Source organism: Amaranthus tricolor, chromosome 15, assembly GCF_026212465.1.
Source record: "Amaranthus tricolor cultivar Red isolate AtriRed21 chromosome 15, ASM2621246v1, whole genome shotgun sequence".
Classification (NCBI taxonomy): Eukaryota; Viridiplantae; Streptophyta; class Magnoliopsida; order Caryophyllales; family Amaranthaceae; genus Amaranthus; species Amaranthus tricolor.
The window spans coordinates 19,338,026-19,356,731 of NC_080061.1; the positions used below are offsets into that span (position 1 = coordinate 19,338,026).

The 18,706-nt window shown below is 34.8% G+C and overlaps 1 protein-coding gene across 3 annotated transcripts; it reads right to left on the minus strand.

Annotated features, from left to right (window-relative positions):
* Positions 1-1,036: 1,036 nt before the first annotated feature.
* LOC130801657 (probable galacturonosyltransferase 7) lies at positions 1,037-16,177 on the minus strand. Of its 3 annotated transcripts, XM_057665538.1 has the most exons (10): positions 15,708-16,177; positions 15,602-15,633; positions 15,423-15,482; positions 13,550-13,609; positions 7,752-7,854; positions 7,626-7,672; positions 7,207-7,499; positions 6,321-6,678; positions 5,704-6,228; positions 1,037-1,868 (listed from the first exon to the last, which is right to left on the minus strand). In XM_057665538.1, exons 1-10 carry the CDS (start codon positions 15,892-15,894, stop codon positions 1,590-1,592), a joined length of 1,944 nt encoding a protein of 647 aa, XP_057521521.1. In that variant the 5' UTR covers positions 15,895-16,177; the 3' UTR covers positions 1,037-1,589. The 3 variants fall into 3 exon arrangements, with proteins under 3 accessions (XP_057521521.1, XP_057521522.1, XP_057521523.1); XM_057665539.1 differs by lacking the exon at positions 13,550-13,609 and having other exon boundaries at positions 15,708-16,159; XM_057665540.1 differs by lacking the exons at positions 15,423-15,482; positions 15,602-15,633; positions 15,708-16,177 and having other exon boundaries at positions 13,528-13,609.
* Positions 16,178-18,706: the final 2,529 nt, after the last annotated feature.

The window sequence follows — 18,706 nt, forward strand, 5'->3', positions numbered from 1 at the left end:
CACCACTCATTTAAAGTGAAATACTTATTTTAAAATTTAATATCTAGAAAAGTACAACTTGTTGAAAAAAAATTATAAAAAAACATATTTAATTCAAAAGTTCCTAAATTTTTATAGGATATGCTCAAGGTATATAATTATTAAGGACTAGTTTACTTGTTGGAAGTGTAAGGCAACAATATTGTAAATGGTATTAAATAAAGGGAAAGAAATGTGTGAATGAGTTAAAGAAACTAACGAGATTTAAAATTTATTTATTGACTTATTTTCAGTTTGACATTAGCATTTTAAATATAAATTCATCAATCTAGTCATGACCCACTACATTTTGAATAGATTTTTCAAATTTTGATTATAGATTTCTTCATTGTAACCCTAAAATTGTAAAATCGGTATATTAATCCTTTTTTATGTAAAAAATTTCTACGAAAAAAAAAATCCTTGACCAAATGGGATGACTCAAATTTGTCTTGAGCCCGATACAACCCGACCTAAAATAAACCAAATTATTCGATATATTGACATGTCTAATGGGGGACCATATCCATAAAAAAGATGTAATAAATTAATAGAATAGAAAAAATAAAAATTATAGCAAACTGAAAGGTACATAACAAGAGTAATGGTGACTTAAGTAGATTGGTGAAGCAATCAAAAAGATGTAGTAGGTATTAGATATTCTCCATTCATGTGTGCCGTGTGTGGTTTTACATTTGCAGCTGATAACAAATCAATTAGTCAATCACAGGTGGTTGAACTCTGGAAACGAAAGATTGGTTAACCACGGCTATCATTAGGAGTATTTATTAACATCGTAAATTCTGACCACCGTTAAACACCACTACTACGGTACATCAACTTTCTTTGGCATCCACCTTCACCAATTCCGCCATCTACAAGTCTACAACCGCCACTTTCTTTGGCGTGAACATGAACAAAAGCCTTGCGTATTCACAAGACCACGCTTATGTAAGGTGGACTTGCTATTGCTAATTGGAAAAAAAGAAAAAAAAAACAAAAACGAACAATCCTCACATAAAAATAAGAAACCAAATATATAGAGCAAATCGGCAAGCAATATTCAGTCCAAACAAAAAACGGGTTGTTCAAAACAAAGGGGTCTTAGACCACCTATCATTTACACAACACTTTAATTACTACTATAACATACGCACAGCACAACACATTTGATCTGCTCAGGATAGCAAGCAATTGGATTTTGATTTACCTTCTCATGATCGGATCGTGCAACTTAAAAAAGATATATAGATTCCCTTGATGTTCCCAATATCCCTGAAATCATAAGCTAAACATGTCCAAGCATAACTCCATCAATTCCCGAAATTTGAGTTGACAAGGAGCTCTTCTGCATCCATTTGATCAACAATGTACTCTTGTGTTAATTGAAAGAATAATTGGATTGTCGAGTCTATTCAACTACGAATTCTAGAATATAACACGCCAACAACTCCATCTTTAGAGTTGTGGCTGCATCTCTGAAGTCCTAGCAACGAAGGATTCTTTAAAATCCTCAACTAAGGTAAAAGAATGCCGTAACTTATACTTCAACAACCTGGATCCTCCTCTCTCTAAGGAATCACATTGCAATCACTCAAAAACTGGTCCTCTCTGTTTAAAAACTTAAGCCATAAACTTCTGTATTTTGGAATTCCTAGTTCAAGCCAAGGTTTCATGTTTCCATTATAATGCAACACTGCAAAATCCTTAACCGAATGTATATCAAGACCATATTCATGACCCAAACCTGAGAGAACCCATGTATCATCAAGAGGATAGACGAGATCCTGAAATGTAAGCAAACTAGCCCTAGATGCAGCGGCTTCATGCAGCCTGCCTTCCATATTAAGCTGTAAAGTATTAAATAAAACAAGGTTAGCTTAATAATGATGAAAAATCCCTTTGTTATGAACTGACTAATTCCTGAAAACAGTAATTTGGAAATGAAATAATAAAGGACAAAAAAGAGAAATTATTTTATAAAATTGATGATTTAAGAAAGATTACAGTCCTTAAAGTAATGAAAGAAAAAATAGATCAAGCTATTCGAGACAATTGAAATCTTCTAATGAGTATAAACCCACCCACTATGTGTTTAACAATTTTCATGATATCTCCTAGCTCCCCAATCCCCCCTATTTATAACAAAACTACCTCTTAATATCAACTTAATTGCTAAGATACCACTAACATAGTAATTACCTACATTACCCCTTTGTAAACCAATTATTCCCAATATGCCACCACAAATAAAGGTCGGGACTCTGGTGGATTCTGCACACCAGACATTATGCACCTTGCTTGCTTTATTTTAGACATTAAAACATGTTAGTAAATGAGACTTTTAGTGTCCCACATTTAATTATATTATCATTAAGTTTAGATCAATTAGAGTACATGGATTATCATAAGATTAATTACAGTACATGAATAGTTAAGAGTTATGAGTAGATGAAAGGCCAAAGATTGTGACTCTTAAATAGTTGCAATTATTGTTTTGCATTTTTCTTCCGTTATATAAAGGGTGTTTTGTACACATTTTCAAGTCAGAAAACAAGTAAATATCTTTCTCACTTTATCTCTTCTAGTTTATTTCATAGTTTTTCTTTACTTTCCCCCAACAATTCCCAAAAATTGGAATCAAGAGCCATAGTATCTAGGCATAAGTTCCGCATATATCCACAAATATAAAACACAAAACCCCCAAACACATGGCTTCTTCATCTTCTACAAATCAGACCTCAACCATATTATAAATTTCATGTTCAAAGGAGAAAATTATGATTTTCGGAGTGTCAAGACCATTTTAAGAGCCAAAGATTTATGGGAAGTAGTAGAAAACAATTCTAAGGTCGAAGCCACATTTTCTCAGGTTCCTAGTGGAACACCGCCAAAACAGGAAACTTCGTCCAAGGAGGAGATCATCAAAGACCAATGTGTTATGCATATTCTTCAGAACGGTTTAACGAATACACCATTTTTCAAAGAATAGTTACTACAACTTCATCTAAAGAAGTATGGGATAATTTGCAGAAAGAGTTTTAAGTAGACTGATCAAGACCATCAGACTCCAAAACTTGAGAAGAGATTTTGGAAATCGAGCATGGAGTTTAAAGAAAACATCAATAGTTACTACGCTAGAGTCACAGATGTAGTTAATCAAATGAAGATGTATGGAGATGAGATAAAAGAAAAAGATGGTGTTAATAAGATTCTTAGCACTGTGACAGAAGCATATGATAGTGCAACCGGTGTGATAGAAAGTACAAATGACTATCAACTCCAACAATATTAGAGATGGTAGACATAATGAAAGCACAAGAAGAAAGACTAAATAAAAGATCAAAGACAAGTCTGGAAGGAGCATTTCAGACTAGTCACGAAAACAAGAATGACAAGTAGAAAGTCAGAAACATTTCCGATAACAATTCTGCCAAAGGAGGAAATACAACAGAGAATCAAAGTTCTCCCAAACTAAAGAAAATTAGAAGTGATAGAGGTACATAGCATACCTCAATGCAATCCAACAAGATCTATGAAGATGATGGTGTTGATCACCAACTCACAGTTGGTTACACGTCGCAGCAGAATGGAGTTTCAGAAAGGAAAAATCGCACAATGATGAAAATGGCAAAATGAACGCTCGCGAAAAAGGGACATCCGAAGAAATTTTGAGCAGAAGTTGTTTTCACTTTGGTGTATTTTCAGAAGTTGATGAGATTGAAGACTTATGCCACATAGCAATCATTTAACACACAGATTTTCATGAAGCAGTTCAGTATTCGAAGTGGAAAGTTGCCATAGAAGTAGAGATTCGAATCATTGAGAAGAATGAGACGTGGGAGCTAGTTGAGAAGCTATCGCATAAGAAAGACATTGGAGTTAAGTGGATCAACAAGATCAAGATTAATCTGGATGTTCTGTTTCGAAGTATAAAGCAAGACTTATAGTCAAAGTTTATTCTCAGCAGTTCGACATAGATTAAAATGAGACATTTGCACCTATCTAAAGGCATGACATAATTTGAGCAATCTTAGATCTAGTTGCCTCAAAAGGATGGAAGGTACATCAAATGGATGTAAAGTCAGCATTCCTTAATGGACATCTAGAAGAAGAGATCTATGTTCAGTAACCCCAAGGATTTAAAGCAAAAGGGCAAGGTGACGAAGAATTGAAGCTGAAGAAAGCATTAAACGGTCTAAAACACGCTCCAAGAGCCTAGTACAACATAATCGATGATTACTTCACTCAATAAGGGTTTGAGAAAACTCTAAGTGAGCATACCCTATATGTGAAGAAACACAAGAATGCAGTTATACTAATTCTTTCTTTATATGTGGATAATCTAATTATTAATGGATTACATTAGGAATTGATTTCAGATTTCAAGAAGAAAACGATGCAAGAATTTGAAATGACTGGTCTTGAAATTCTTAATTATTTTATCAGAATCGAAGTTCATCGAACTTCCAAAGGAATATTCATTTTCCAGAAGAAATACGCAGAAGGCTTACAGAAGAAGTTCATGCAAGAGAATTATAATTCTATCACAATTCCACTTCAAGCAAATGAAAAGTTGTGCAAGGATGATAGACAAGAGAAAGCATATGAGATAATCTATAGAAGTATGGTAGGTAGCTTACTTTATCTTACTGCAACAAGGCCATACATAATATTGTAGCAAGTTACTTGTCAAGATTCATTCCAAGCCATACCCAACTTCATCTAGGAGCAGCAAAGAGACTCTTAAGATATGTAAAGGGTACATTAGGCTATGGTGTTCAGTGTCAAGCCATGTCTTTTAGACCAAGAGTAGTTGGTTTGACGGACAGTGATTAGGCAGAGTTTCTCGATGATATGAAGGGCACCTCAGGTTACAATTTTACACTAGGAAATGGAGTATTTTCTTGGTCATCTCAGAAGCAAGGTACTATAACCCAATTTACAACAAAAGCAAAATACATTGCAACTTGTGTAATCAGGCAATATGGATAAAGAAAATTATGTCTGATATTGGCGAAGTTCAAGGAGGAGTTATCGCCATTCATTGTGATAGTGATTCTGCGATAGCAATTTTTAAGAATCCTATCTTTCATCGAAAGACAAAGCATATCATGGTCAAGTATCATGTTGTCAAAGAAGCTTAGAGTAATTGAAGTCAAGCTGGTTGAGATTGATGGAGAAGATCGTTAGCAAACATTTTCAACTAAACTGCTTTTAAAGGTAGATTTAAGAAACTCAGAGGCTTACATGGAATGAAGACCAAAAGTCTCAAGGAGTGTTCGTAAATGAGACTTTTAATCTCCCACATTTGATGATTTCATCATTAAGTCTAGATTAATTAGAGTACATAAATCATCATTAAGACTAGATTAATTAGAGTACATAAATACTCGGGATTTATGAGTAGATGAAAGGCCAAAGGTCGTGACTCTTCAATAGCTACAATTATCATTTGGCATCTTTCTTCCTTATACAAAGGGTGCTTTGTACTCATTTTCAATTAAGAAAGCAAGTAAACATCTTTCTCACTTTATCTCTTCTAGTTTATTTCATAGTTTTCTCTACTTTCCCCCAATAAGTCCCAACAAAATTGTAAATCATATTGCTAAAAAGCATACTCCTATTTGATAAAGCTCAAACACAACAAGAAGGGTGAAACCGTGAAAAGAAATTACAACTCACCTGTTGGACTATTCTTCTGAATTTTTGGCTAAGATTAAGCTCCCGCCACCTTGCCAGGTTTATCACATTCAATCCGGACATCCAGGCACAAGAGTTTTGATTGAAATAGATTCTTCCCAGATAATGTTCCAGCTGACCCAACCTTACTGCACAATGCTCAGATGCACCATTGACCATCTTTCCCATGTTGAGTCTCCATAATGCTGACAAGTCTTGCTGTACAACAACATCATCATCCAGAACAACAATTTTGTCCAAAGTCTTGAAAATTTCTGGTAGGAAATAGTGTGAGTGGGAAAACAGGGAAATATATTCCGTCTTATAATGCATCTTTGGAAGCTTATGAGCAGTTTGAAAGGTAACACGAAATTCCTCAGGTAGGGATAAATCGGATATCATACTGTACTCTTCAATATTCAACACTTGAATTGCGGCTTTCTTGAATGTGTTACTAGAGAACCATAATTTCATTGCATAGAAATTTTGTCCGTCTGTCAAGACATGAAAAACCAGCTTCTTACTTTCCTGAAAAAAAACTCGTCATCAACAACTAAACAAGTGAAAAGATAAAAAGGTAGAATATAAATGGTAAAAAAGTGCAGCAGAAAAGAACATACTTTAGCGTGCAAAACAGTAGAATTAATAGCAACAGAAGATGCTAATATGTTGTTGGAGAAGATAACATAATGGTACAATTCTGGATCTACAAACTTCTCTGTCAACGAATCTTCCAAATCCACAGAGGATGTGTGGAAATGCTCAACAGTTAATCTCATGGACAGGCAATGTAGAGATTTTGGCATGGTTTGGACAGCAAGTTGATAAAGAAAGGCACTTTGCTTGGTGTGGAAATTAGCTTCATCCTCAGTTAGATCAAGAAGTTGCCTGAATTTCTTGTCCACATTGTTGCAATCCACAGGTACAGATTTGGCTCTAGCTATTGTAGCTTCCATTTTCACCAGCTTATCCTCAACACTGTTCACAACAGAATACAAAATTTTAACTTCACTTAAAAAGACCATCAAATCAATGCTTGTACAAAAAAAAAGATGATAAATACTAACAAACATATCAAATGCTGCAGATCTAACTCAGCAAACTAGATCAATACATAAACTCAAAAAGAAAATCAGCAGGTAACTAGAGCGTCTATTTTACTTATTTTCTCAAAAGCGTTGGTACTCTATCATTTAGATAAACTGGCTTCAACTGTCCCTTTCACATTGTAAAATAAGCTAAGCATAACAGAATAACACAAGCAAATAAAACCATATAAGCAGGTACTCTTCAAGTAAGAAAGTCATCCACCCAAAAACTTTCTTTTATTTGATATTATATCTTCGTCTTTCCTATCTTTGGTTTTTTGTCACTCATTATCTTCTATCTTTCCCTTCCTTCTTTATTCCTTAAGTTTTGGGGAGCAGAGAGGGGTACTTCATGAGAATTTGAGAATGGAAATAACATTTTACTAGGCTGGTAATTTTGAGATGGTTGATGACTCACTGAGGTGGAAGATCAGCATCTGTAGTAGCTTCACTCAACATACGTTCAAAATCTTGTATATTTTGCCTTAACTCCTTGGACAACTTATCTTGTACAGGAAGTTTTGCGATGCTTGGGAAGTATGCACGAGCTAGAAATAGACGATCCTTCAACTTTTTCACCATGGAATCTATCATAGCTTCCTTGTATTCACGGCGCCAAAGACAATAGCTCCCAAATCTCAATTCACATGGCACTTCACTTTCATCACCATTTGATGGTTGTATCAAAACAGTATTGTTGACGTTGGCATTCTGCCAGAAATCAAAATAAACTTTGATGATTTTTCAGTGATCTCTACTCTATGAAGATAACTTCATCCAAGGAAAGAAATGACAAACTAAATAAATAAAACCACAAGAAAAACACTCAAAACATACATGTCTTTCTGAAGATGCTTTTTGAATATCAACATCGACAGGATGCCCTGTAAAAATTCAAGGATTCTTTATTTTCCATTAACATAAATAAGACTTTGATATAATAGTTAAGAAATGTCTAGATACCAGGGCTTCCTTTTAGTTGGAGAACTTGCACAGGAGCTTTAGTAAAGGATCCTTTTATTCCACTATGATCAGATCTTTCTGGAACTTGTGTACCAACATACTCCTGACACAAAATTGTAGTCAGTGACGACATTATACACAAACTACATATACATCAGCATAGTGACAAAAAACATTTCCAGGATGTACTTTTGATGTACTGATTAGTTGACATTCAACCCAAGTTGATCTCAAAATGAATTTACATGCTGGCAATAAAAGCACCTAGCTCCAGCTGACAGACAACAGTACTTTAACAAGTGGCAATTGTAGTTGGATTCTTCAATTATTCTTCACTAATAAATTACCCCATAGACTAAACCCAGGTTCCAGCAAAGATAATGTTTTAGAAATATACATTATTTTACTCGATAACTGACAAACATGACGGAAAGGCCAAAGACACACACATAAAGAAATTTAATTAATAAAACACGAAGTGGTCTAGGAAAAAGCAATTTGAAGATAAATTTGTAGACTGGAGAAATAAACAACGTATCTAGAGGGAGACACACCAACCGAACACCTTTAACCACCACAATGTTCATACCGAGTAAATTTACACCCCTTACATAATTTTCAGATAATATTGTAATGCAGAGATAGGACCACCTACACCACCAATTTCGGAAACATTACAAATTTTTGCAAAGAAAGAAAAACTGAAGTGTTTTGGCAAAATTCATACCTAATAAAAAAGCCATATTCAAAATCATGTACCTCCACATCATGTTAATTCTCTTAAGAGAAAATAAAAATTCAAGCACATCTATAAGAGCAGCTAGCTCTCGAAGGAATACAATGAAACAAAGATCAACTAGAATATCCAAACCTCTAGTACCCTTCAAAACAAAATACCTACAGGATTACACCACAAAGAAGGCAGTTGGCATTGCTTCAAATCTGCCATAACTGTAAAAACATGTACCAACTATAAATGATTCTCCTATGTGAATGATCAGCGGCAAGCATGATTCAGCAACACTACAAGGGGTCAGCAGCAAAGTTAGGAAAAAGGTTGTATGCAATGTTGACAGCAAAAGGCACCAGACAGTTGGTTAACAGAAGTCATGTCGATTCAGCGCTCTTGACCTGTTGAATTATCGTACATACTGGAAGGGTGACAAGCTCGAGTAGTGCGGTAGCAGCTGCTGCAGAGCTGTCCGTGACGATTCATTACCCAATGTCGGCCACTTGCACATAAACTGTGAACTGAATTAAATTGGCAAAACAAGCAGACTCTCCAAAGACTCTTTGTCAATATGGGATAATCAACGCCCGGCGCCGAGTGCATAAAACACAACTCTGCCAACTTGTTTAGGTTACTTAGGCTTTAACTATTAAGCCACTATATTCTATGTCGAATTAGTAGCTTTAGCCTGTAACGGGGAAATTATTGTCTTCCAAATTGTTAGTTTTATAGATAGATGTTAAGTATGTTGTATAACACAACCATGTTTGACTAATAGCATAGATGTTCTTCATTGAAAGCAGTGTTCATGAGCTAAGGTATTCAGAGTGATTGCAACTTAGTCTTTGTTCAGGAGATTGATAAAGAGTTATCATTTGATTGAAGAGCTTGTGAGGGAGAAAAGCCTACCTAACACCTACTATCCGTACGTACACACCCTAAACCAGGCAAACATCTTTCACTAAAGCACGTACAACTATTTGACTAATCCTATGCGAAAGGTGCCTATTTGATATCAGATCAAGGTCATGATATGTGGAAAAAACGTTGAAAAATAGGGCAAAAAATCGAAGAGCACCCTCATTTGTGTCTAACAGTTTTGTTGGAGTGTTTGAAGTAGGTTTTGAAAATTGGGACATGAAATTGCATTGGGACATGAAATTGCAAGGTAATAGTCAAGTTTTCTTCTTTCAATTACTAAAGATTAACGAAATTTGGTAGAATTACAAGCAATTGACATAGGGTTGCATGGAGTTCAAATCTTTTTATGCAAGTGTATCTCTATATTTGAGAAATTACGTTGCACTCCTGTTTTGATTTGTGAATTCATTTGTGCGTCAAAATAAGTGTTTATGGTGTAAAGTTGAAGCTTAAGGAGTCTAGCTTTTAGATTCAGTGTCAGATAATTGTTGCTAGTTAGGAGTATTGCATGAAAAAGTGTAGTTTTAAAGGCGCCGGTATTGTGTGCGGAAGTAACCACTGCTGCGCAAACTAGGGAATGAATTTTTGGTGGTGGCAGACTTGGCTAAGTGACCAGTAGTCGCAAAAGGTTGCATTTTTCATATTTCTGTTCAAATTGTAAACATTATTTAGGAATGGCAAGTGACCGTGGAAGATAGGTTGACACGCCAAAGCACCAAACTCGGGTTCTAGCTGCATTAAATGCAGCAATGGCGGATTTAATGGTTGCTTTAATGGCTCAATTACCATCTACCAATGACAGTCAATAGAATCTGGTGAATGAAGTGATACCTTCTAACAATGCTTAACCAATGGGTGGCTTTGAATTTTGAATACAAGAACTGTAAGATGGAACGTCATGATTCCAAATTTTGATGGAAATATGATTCAAAAGTATTTATTGAATTGCAGAGCTCCTTGGAAAATAATTTTGGGTTTCGCAATAATTTGAGGAGAAGCAAATTAAGTTTGCAAAATCGAAATTAATTAAAACAGCCTGGCTGAAAGGAAAGCAACAAAAATGTCAGGAATGAGGTAGGCAAAAAACCGATAATTAGGAGGTCTTGAAAAAGAAATTGGGTCAACTTATATACATCTAGACTACCACTAGAAACTTTTTGTCAAGTGGAGTCTTCTCCGGTAGGGTACAGGTCAGGTACAGACTATGTTAGGGATTTTCAAAAACTGGTCGTGGAATGTGATATCGATGAAAATACAGATATAAAGTTGGGCAGACAAATGTTTTGCTGGATAGGATTGAGCTTCTTTCGAATTTGGATTATAATATAGTAGATATGGTGTTGTAGCTAGGGAACAACACAAGAAAAAGACAAGCTTTTTTCTTAAGTGTTATTGATGCAGGTGACACCCGACTGAGTGTCCGAAAGCCAACCTTTCACAATGCATAAGTTGCACAAAATACAGTGACAACATCCATCCAAAACGATTATACTATTGTTCGGTGACACTAAGCAGCTAAAAGCAGTGTCAGACATGGATAAAGATGGTACCTATGAAGAGGATAAAGATAGTGGTCGTAATGTTTATAGTCCTTGTGATGATTATTGTGGACAGTTAAAAAAGTGATGAGAGTCTCATTTGCTTAAGATGCTAAAAACTAATAAATCAGGAAGAATCTATGGCAGCACCACTCAACGTAGGTACTAATCAAGCGCGAAAATTTTTCCAACCGAAACTTCGAGTGATGAGACTTGACAATAGATGTTGGGAGTCTGGTTAAATGTAACATCTAAGAATTGGTTGCAAAGATGGCACTTCCAAAGACTAAACATCCAAGACCGTACCCAATGACGTGTTTAGATGATCAAGGGGTGAGCCCGTTCGTAAGAAATGCTTGGTTACATTTTCTAAGGGTTTGCAATGTGTAATATGGGCACATGTAATCAAGTCTCGGGTAGAATGTGAAAAGCACATAACCCCAAAAGCGTAATGTGAAGCTACCCATATACATTAACTAGTTTGATGCTAACAATATACATAACCCCAAATACATTAATTAGTTTGATGCTCCCATATACATAACCCCAAAAGCGTAATGTGAAGCTACCAATTAGTTTCCCTGAAATTTCCCATGAACTTTCATCATCTACATAAAATAGGGAACTTGACATATGGCATCTAACTAAATAACCCATATGGGTATCACATCATGCAATTAACTAAATAACGCATATGGGTATCACATTAAGCTTTTGATGTTGAACGCATCTATTCAATGAGAGCAAAGTATTAGATGAAATTAATTGTATACTATTTATGATTGTGGTGTCAAGAAGGATTAAATTCCACTCCTTATATGCCTCTTCTAAAGGTGAAGCAACAACATGCAACTTTGTGTCTATGAATAATATCCAATGCAGATGATTAGAAGATGCAGTGCTAATGCATACAAGATGAGAATGAGGGGACCACATTAAGTCCTAATGCATATTGATGCTGGTAATTTTTTACTTCATGAATAATCTAGAATTGGAGAAATTTCTCTGAAAAACGGGGATAATTGATTTCATGAGCGAGTGAATAGGGATGTTTTTAACCCAAGCTAGAGAAGCCTGCCCGCCTAATAGACATATGTCGAGTAGCAAGCATGGTTCAACAAGGCTACAAGGTGTCATCTGAGAACAAAGTTGGTCACAATACTTTCAGTGAAGCCGGCAACAGACAATTGACGTACAGAAGTTACACCGATTGAGCACACATGACGACGATCATAGAGATTGACAAGCTAGACAGTGAAGCAGCAATGTATAGCAAATTGAACAGAGTCAGCAACGACTTATCTCCCAAGGTGCGTCAACTCGACACATAATTTAACTAAATCAAATTATCGCAACAGGCTCGTACACTATGCCACAGCTCGTCATCAATACTAGATGACTTGGCACCTAATGCTAAGCATTAACGTGAATAAAAAACAAATTTATAAACTCATTTAATTTACACAGGTTTTATTTACAAAGCAATAAATATTCTCTTCCAAACTATTACTATTACTATTACTATTACTATTACTATTACTATTACTATTACTATTACTATTACTATTACTATTACTATTACTATTACTATTACTATTATTAATAAAGGTTATGTATGATGTATTGACACAATGAGTATGAATAATTGAACGTTAGTTATGCTTTTTGGCACGACTAAAACTTGGTCTTTAACAAAGGTTCCGAGTGTTTCTCGAGAAATTATCTTCTGCTAAAGCACATAAAAGTAGTTAAGTAATCCCGGAGGAAGGTGCAAACTACATCATTTTCCTCTCAATTATAGAGGGAAACATCACTGAAACTCCCCCCATCCCAAAATTATAGCCCCATTTGTATTTTGTTGCTTTTTCAAGAATAATATTTTTTGTTAGTTTGTGATAGTATAATGAATGGTTTAAATAAGGAGAAAAAGAAAAAAAGTGAAATAAGTGATTGAAATTATGTTTTAATGGTAGGTAGAAGGTGGGGTTCATATCCCAAAAAGGAAATGTAGCTAAAATTTTGGAATAACTCAAAATGAAATATGTAGCTAAAATTATGGGATAGAGAGAGTATAAAGCAACAAATTAAAAACCGTGTTGTCCATCTTTAGTATGAAACAACCAAAATCAGTCGAGCATCTTCATATAAAGCAAAAAAATCCAAAGAACGGATTATTAATCACATACATACAAACAGAATTCGGAAACCAATTCAAAAATAAAATCATTAAGTTTTCCACTATTTGAAACACTACATAGCACTAGTACCAAAGCCTCGATCCCAATATCTCAAATTGTTAACCGCAAAATCCCTTTAATATGGAAATAATTCTAGTCATAAAAGTGGACCATTATAACTTTGAGCTTCATTCACTGAAAGTGAGGAACTGCACGGGTATAAAGAGAGGAAGACATGACCAAGGGTATATAAATTATGAAGAGAGCAAAATATGACAACTAATCAAAAAACAAAAACTAAGAACCTAAATCGACACACAAGCATTTGGATATGCTCATTGAAATGCAATCATAAACTAAAAAAAGGGACTAAAGCAATTTCTAATTGGAAGTGCAAGATGAGGCTTAACCATCAAAGCATATGCAATGAACCTTTGGTAGTGTAGGTGTCAATCTCCCCATGAGATCTTCAATATGTCTTGTTTGATCATGCTGCAAAACATAATACCAAATACTACATTACTTCAATCTAAGGTAAATTGCATATTCACATGAATGGTCAAAGTTAATACTACATTACTTCACTCTAATGTAGATTGCATATTCACGTGAAAGGTCAAAGTTAATACAGTGCACTGTCCTTGGTGCAACAAAAAAATAAATACAAGGGACACTTGTTTAGTATAATCCATGAAAAGAGAGGTATAGTATAACCAATCATGCAATCTTCATGTATGGCTACAGTTACGTTCAATATTGTATCACAAAATGACAAACAACACACTCAACTTCACTGTATATAGTTCTTCCAAAACAAATTAAAAAAACACCCAAATTAATATTGCAATGTTCACCAAGTTTAGGAAGGAGTTAGACCTTCAGATCAGAAAATCGCACAATTAAACTAGTATGAACAAAAAAATGAAAACACAGAAAACAAAGTATGAGTATGGTGGTTGATTTTCTAAACTACTGTCAAAACACTTAAAAGGTCACAAGCTACCATTTGGGAGGAAAGAACCCTACAAGAGAAAGAAACAAAATCTGAATGCCTTGCAAAACTGACTTCCTCCCTTATTTATGCTAATTTACTTTTTCCACACTTTCCAGCTTTTCGCTACAGAGAAAGTATTTTGTGTTGCACTACTAACAAACTAACAGAATCAATAAATTACTGTATCGGATAAATCTTTTTTATCGTTCTTCCTTCCTTTGCAAAAGCGTTGAGTATATGTGGTTGGTTCTTAGCTCATTATCAATTCAGACTACAGCTAGGAATGAAATTGATTATCAATGTAGATTAAATGGAAGTTTACAAGAAAAACAGACATAATGTATGAAGGCCATAGTTGGCAAATAGACATTTACTAGAACCGATTGTAATATGAAGGAACTTATTTAAGCAACTTTTAGATGATTAGTTGTTTGAAAACATAAACTAATAGTTGGTTTCTGGTAGTCTTGTAACTAGCTAATAGTGTTGAAGGCAATAAAGTACTTCTAAATCATTGCCATCTAAAATAATTCAGTACACCAAGCTTCAACAGCACTATACCCTCATGGAAAGGGGCTCAATTACATCCCAGCAGGGAAAAGTTAATCAGAAGTACTACTCAACACTTATATCTGACCATTAATGACATTCTGGTTTCTAATGTAAAAGTTGATCCCCTCAATTATTTGGTGTCCATTGGATGTTTAAACTAATTTTGAAAGAAATGAGAGAACAAAGAACCATTTCCAATGAGCTTCTTAACCAATAAATCTTAAACTTATCTTGGGATGGTCAAACAGCTAAACATTCAAATCAATTTCACGCTCTTGGATAATCTCTTTCCAATTTCCTGTAAAAGATTGTAGAAGACCTTTCTAACAAGCAACTTCTAATAAACTCCAATTTTCCAAATACAAATATATCATGGTTATAAGAAATGTTTCTGTCATATGAAAAAGAAAAGCAGTTCTACTAAGGTAATCTGTTAAACTAAACAACCTGGTCCAACAGTAGTCAGGGTCTCAGGGATGTAATGCTTAAACCACAGCAAGTAGATCTTGAAATCAAACAGGTAAAATTAAAATTTATCCACTCCAGTGATTAACTTGGCTAAGATGGATATGTAGAAGAACTCTAGGTGGTTAAAAATTGATGAAATAAGAATGAGAAAGCCCAAAACAGCATTGGAACGTTTTCATATCAACCAATCATGTTGAAACAAGTTAATACAATGTTTAATGGTAAGTAAATAAGGAAGCTACCATTCTTATTACATTGACATAGACATTGAAAAAGGAGATAGAAGTGTACCTGATCCTTAGTATTGTTGTTGGAGTAGTGAGATTCATAAGCTCCAATAGTAAAATCATCCTGCACCAACAATAAAGGAAGGAATAATTTGTTTTATCACAAGTTTACAACTGATCAATTGATTAATTGTTTGTAATAAATTGAAAGAGGAATGAAAGAAAAGAGAATAATTACTCTACCAAGGAAAGAGTATGTTGTTGAGACGGAAAAGCTGCAGAAGGAGAAGATATGATGAGAATGATTCAAAAAAAAAAAGAAAAAAAAAAGAAGTATCGGTAAGAGTACCAGATCCAGAAAGAGAAGAGTGAAAAGCATTGTGAAAGCCCAGAAGGAAGACGAGAGGAACAAGCATAGAGAGGAAGACGAGACCAAGAACAGCAATGACGAAACCTCTCCATCGTCTCTTTGTGGTTGTGGTTGTGGTTGTAGTTATGGTGGACATTCCAACTCCATTAACAGAACCTCCCTTCATCGTCTCTTAACAATGGAGAAATCAAAGAGACATTGCTTCTGCCATCAACTTTCACTCACTCACACACTCAGACTGCAAATTAGAGCAAGAGAAGGGAAAAGGAGCAAATCTGGGTGAGGTGAGTTCTCAACTCTTAATCTGAAGATGAACAGACACCTCCATATTTAAGAAATATAATATAAACTCTGAATCAGATGATAAACAGCGTTAGATTTAGAATTTAAGATTTAGGAATGGCCAAAGATAAAGAAACTCTGATTTCTTAATCATGATAAGCGTAGTGATGGGCTAAACCGAAAAAAAAAAATGGGCAATACAGTCCGAAATCGACCTATATTTGAGTTGTTGGTTGACCTGAGGTCCGATGAGTTGGGAAAAAATGAAATAGATAAGCTAATTTATAAAAAAAATGTACGAAATAAGATAAAAATTAACTTATTTCCAAAAATAAGCGTGTAATTTTCAAACCTGAGGTTTGCTTATGTTCGCAGTTAGTAACTGCGAACAGGTTCTTAATTTTTTAAAAGGGCAAAGAAGTTGTTCGTAGTTACTAACTGTTGACTTTTTTGACCCTATTTGTAGTTACTAACAGGCCCATTATGCTTGATGGTGTTCGCAGTTAGTAATTGTGAACAACGTCAAAAAAGTCAACAGCCCTGTTCGCAGTTAGTAACTACGAACAACTTCTTTGCCTTTTTAAAAAATTAAGCACTTGTTCGCAGTTACTAACTGCAAACAGAAACAAACCGTAGGTTTGGAAATTAGACGCTTATTTTTAGAAATAAGTTGATTTTCGTCTTATTTCGTGCTTTTTTTTTTAATAAATTAGCTTATCAATTTGAAAAATTCGTGAGTTGGTGACCTGTAATTGACCGAAACTCAACCTTATGTTGACCCAATTATTTTAAACCCATAGTCGACCAGCACCAGACTAAAAAATAACCCATGCCCGACATGAACCCGATAGTTAACCGAATTCGAATTGCACCCGACTTGTTACAACTCGAACCTGCCCTTGACCCTATAGGTACTCGACGTAATCCCACTTGAAAGGACCCATAATCAACACTCGAGATTTAACCCGACAATGTGGTTAACCGAACTTGAATTACACCGAACTTGTTACAACTCGAACCCGCCTTTAACCCGATAGGTACTCGATATAAACCCACCTGAAACGACCCATAATCTACGTTTGAGATTAACTCGACAATGTGGTTAACCAATCTCAATTTGCACCAGACCTGTTACAACTCAAACCTGTCCTTAACCTAATAAGTACTTGACATAATACCCCCGAAATGATTTGAAACTCGTAATTGACCTAATTTGCAATTAACATGGCCTAAAATCGACCAAACTGGCAAATGGCCAAACTAATATGTGATAATTTCAATTATCCACACTTATTCATATCATTTAATTCTCTTGTATGATTGTCGACGTTAGTGATATTATACTTATTTTGAAGGTTTATGTTACTTTTCTCATTTTGGCAATTCATGTTGATTTTTGAGTGATTTTTGTTTATTATAACTGATTTTTGATTATTTTAAGCATAATTTTTATTTAGGTTGAAAATTAAGTTGATAGAAAAATCTTGATATTATATATTAATTGTTGTCCATAGATACGCTTAAAACAAGAGCATGTCGTCAAATGTAGAGACAATTTTCGTTAAGGACATTTTAGATAGCAAATGAATACACAACAAATTTTAAGTCATATAGGTGTATGTGAATTTCACTATTTGATATACATTTCATTTTTGTATTAGATAATAATCTTGAAAAAAAATTGTCAAAAATAATCCAACCTTTTATTCATCTGCTGGAATAGTCCCACGTTTGAATTATTTTCTAATAATTCAACCTTTTTGTAGGTTTTTTATCCCAACATACCCAATGACCTAAACCACCATAACCTCACCCCCTTATCCACCATAACACCACCCCTTCCTTCACCCATAGGGTATGCTAGGAGCAAATACATATTAAGATGAGATTATTAGAAAATAATCAATAGGTGAGATTATTCACAGCCGATGAGTGAAAGGATGGATTATTTTCTAGGGCTGGCAAAAGTTGAGCCGACCTGCTAACCTGATCTGAAACCGACCTGAAATTAGCGGGTTTGGGTTTAGATTTTTGACCCAATTAATTAAATGGGTCAACCCGACCTGATCTGTTTATTAAATGGGTTAGGTTCAGATTAAATATTTAAACTCGAAAAAACCTATTTAACCCATTTATTAAATGGGTCAGTCAGGTCAGGTCGACCCATATTATCTGATATTTAACCTAAAGATCCCAACAAATAAAGGCCCAACATTGAGAATTGAGAGGCGTCGCCCGTGTGTTTCATGTAGTATTAGTGTGTGTGTATTACTGTATTATCAATTTGATATTCTCATTTCTAAAAAACCCTAAAGCAAACGGCAGGACAGCAAACCCTAAGGCACCATTTCCATTTTCCAATAGATAGCGTCGTTTAGGCGTTTCCTGTTCATCCTCCATCAAAGCTCAAAGGCATCAACCCTTCAAAAGTATTCAATCATCTTCTTTGTCTTTTTTTTTTATTCGTATTTTCTTTGATTTTTTCTTGTTCTTATTTTTATGTTCATTGTTCTTATATGATTGCTCTTATTTTCCTGTTCTTATTGTTCATTATTCTTAGTTTTGTGTTCTTATTTTTCGTCTTCTCTTTCGTTCTATGTTTTAGCCATTTTTTATACTGTGTTTTAGCCATGAATTGCTATTTGGGATTCGTCTTCTTATTTTTGCTCGATACTTCGAATCTTCGATTCATTTGA

What these genes read in the sequence shown, in the direction of transcription:
- LOC130801657 (XM_057665538.1), bottom strand. Translation starts at nt 15,894, where the DNA reads ATGAAGGGAGGTTCTGTTAATGGAGTTGGAATGTCCACCATAACTACA. An exon ending in CTCTTCTCTTTCTGGATCTG is followed by an intron (nt 15,634 to 15,707) that starts GTACTCTTACCG and finishes CTCCTTCTGCAG; the next exon opens with CTTTTCCGTCTCAACAACAT. An exon ending in AACAACATACTCTTTCCTTG is followed by an intron (nt 15,483 to 15,601) that starts GTAGAGTAATTA and finishes TTGTTGGTGCAG; the next exon opens with GATGATTTTACTATTGGAGC.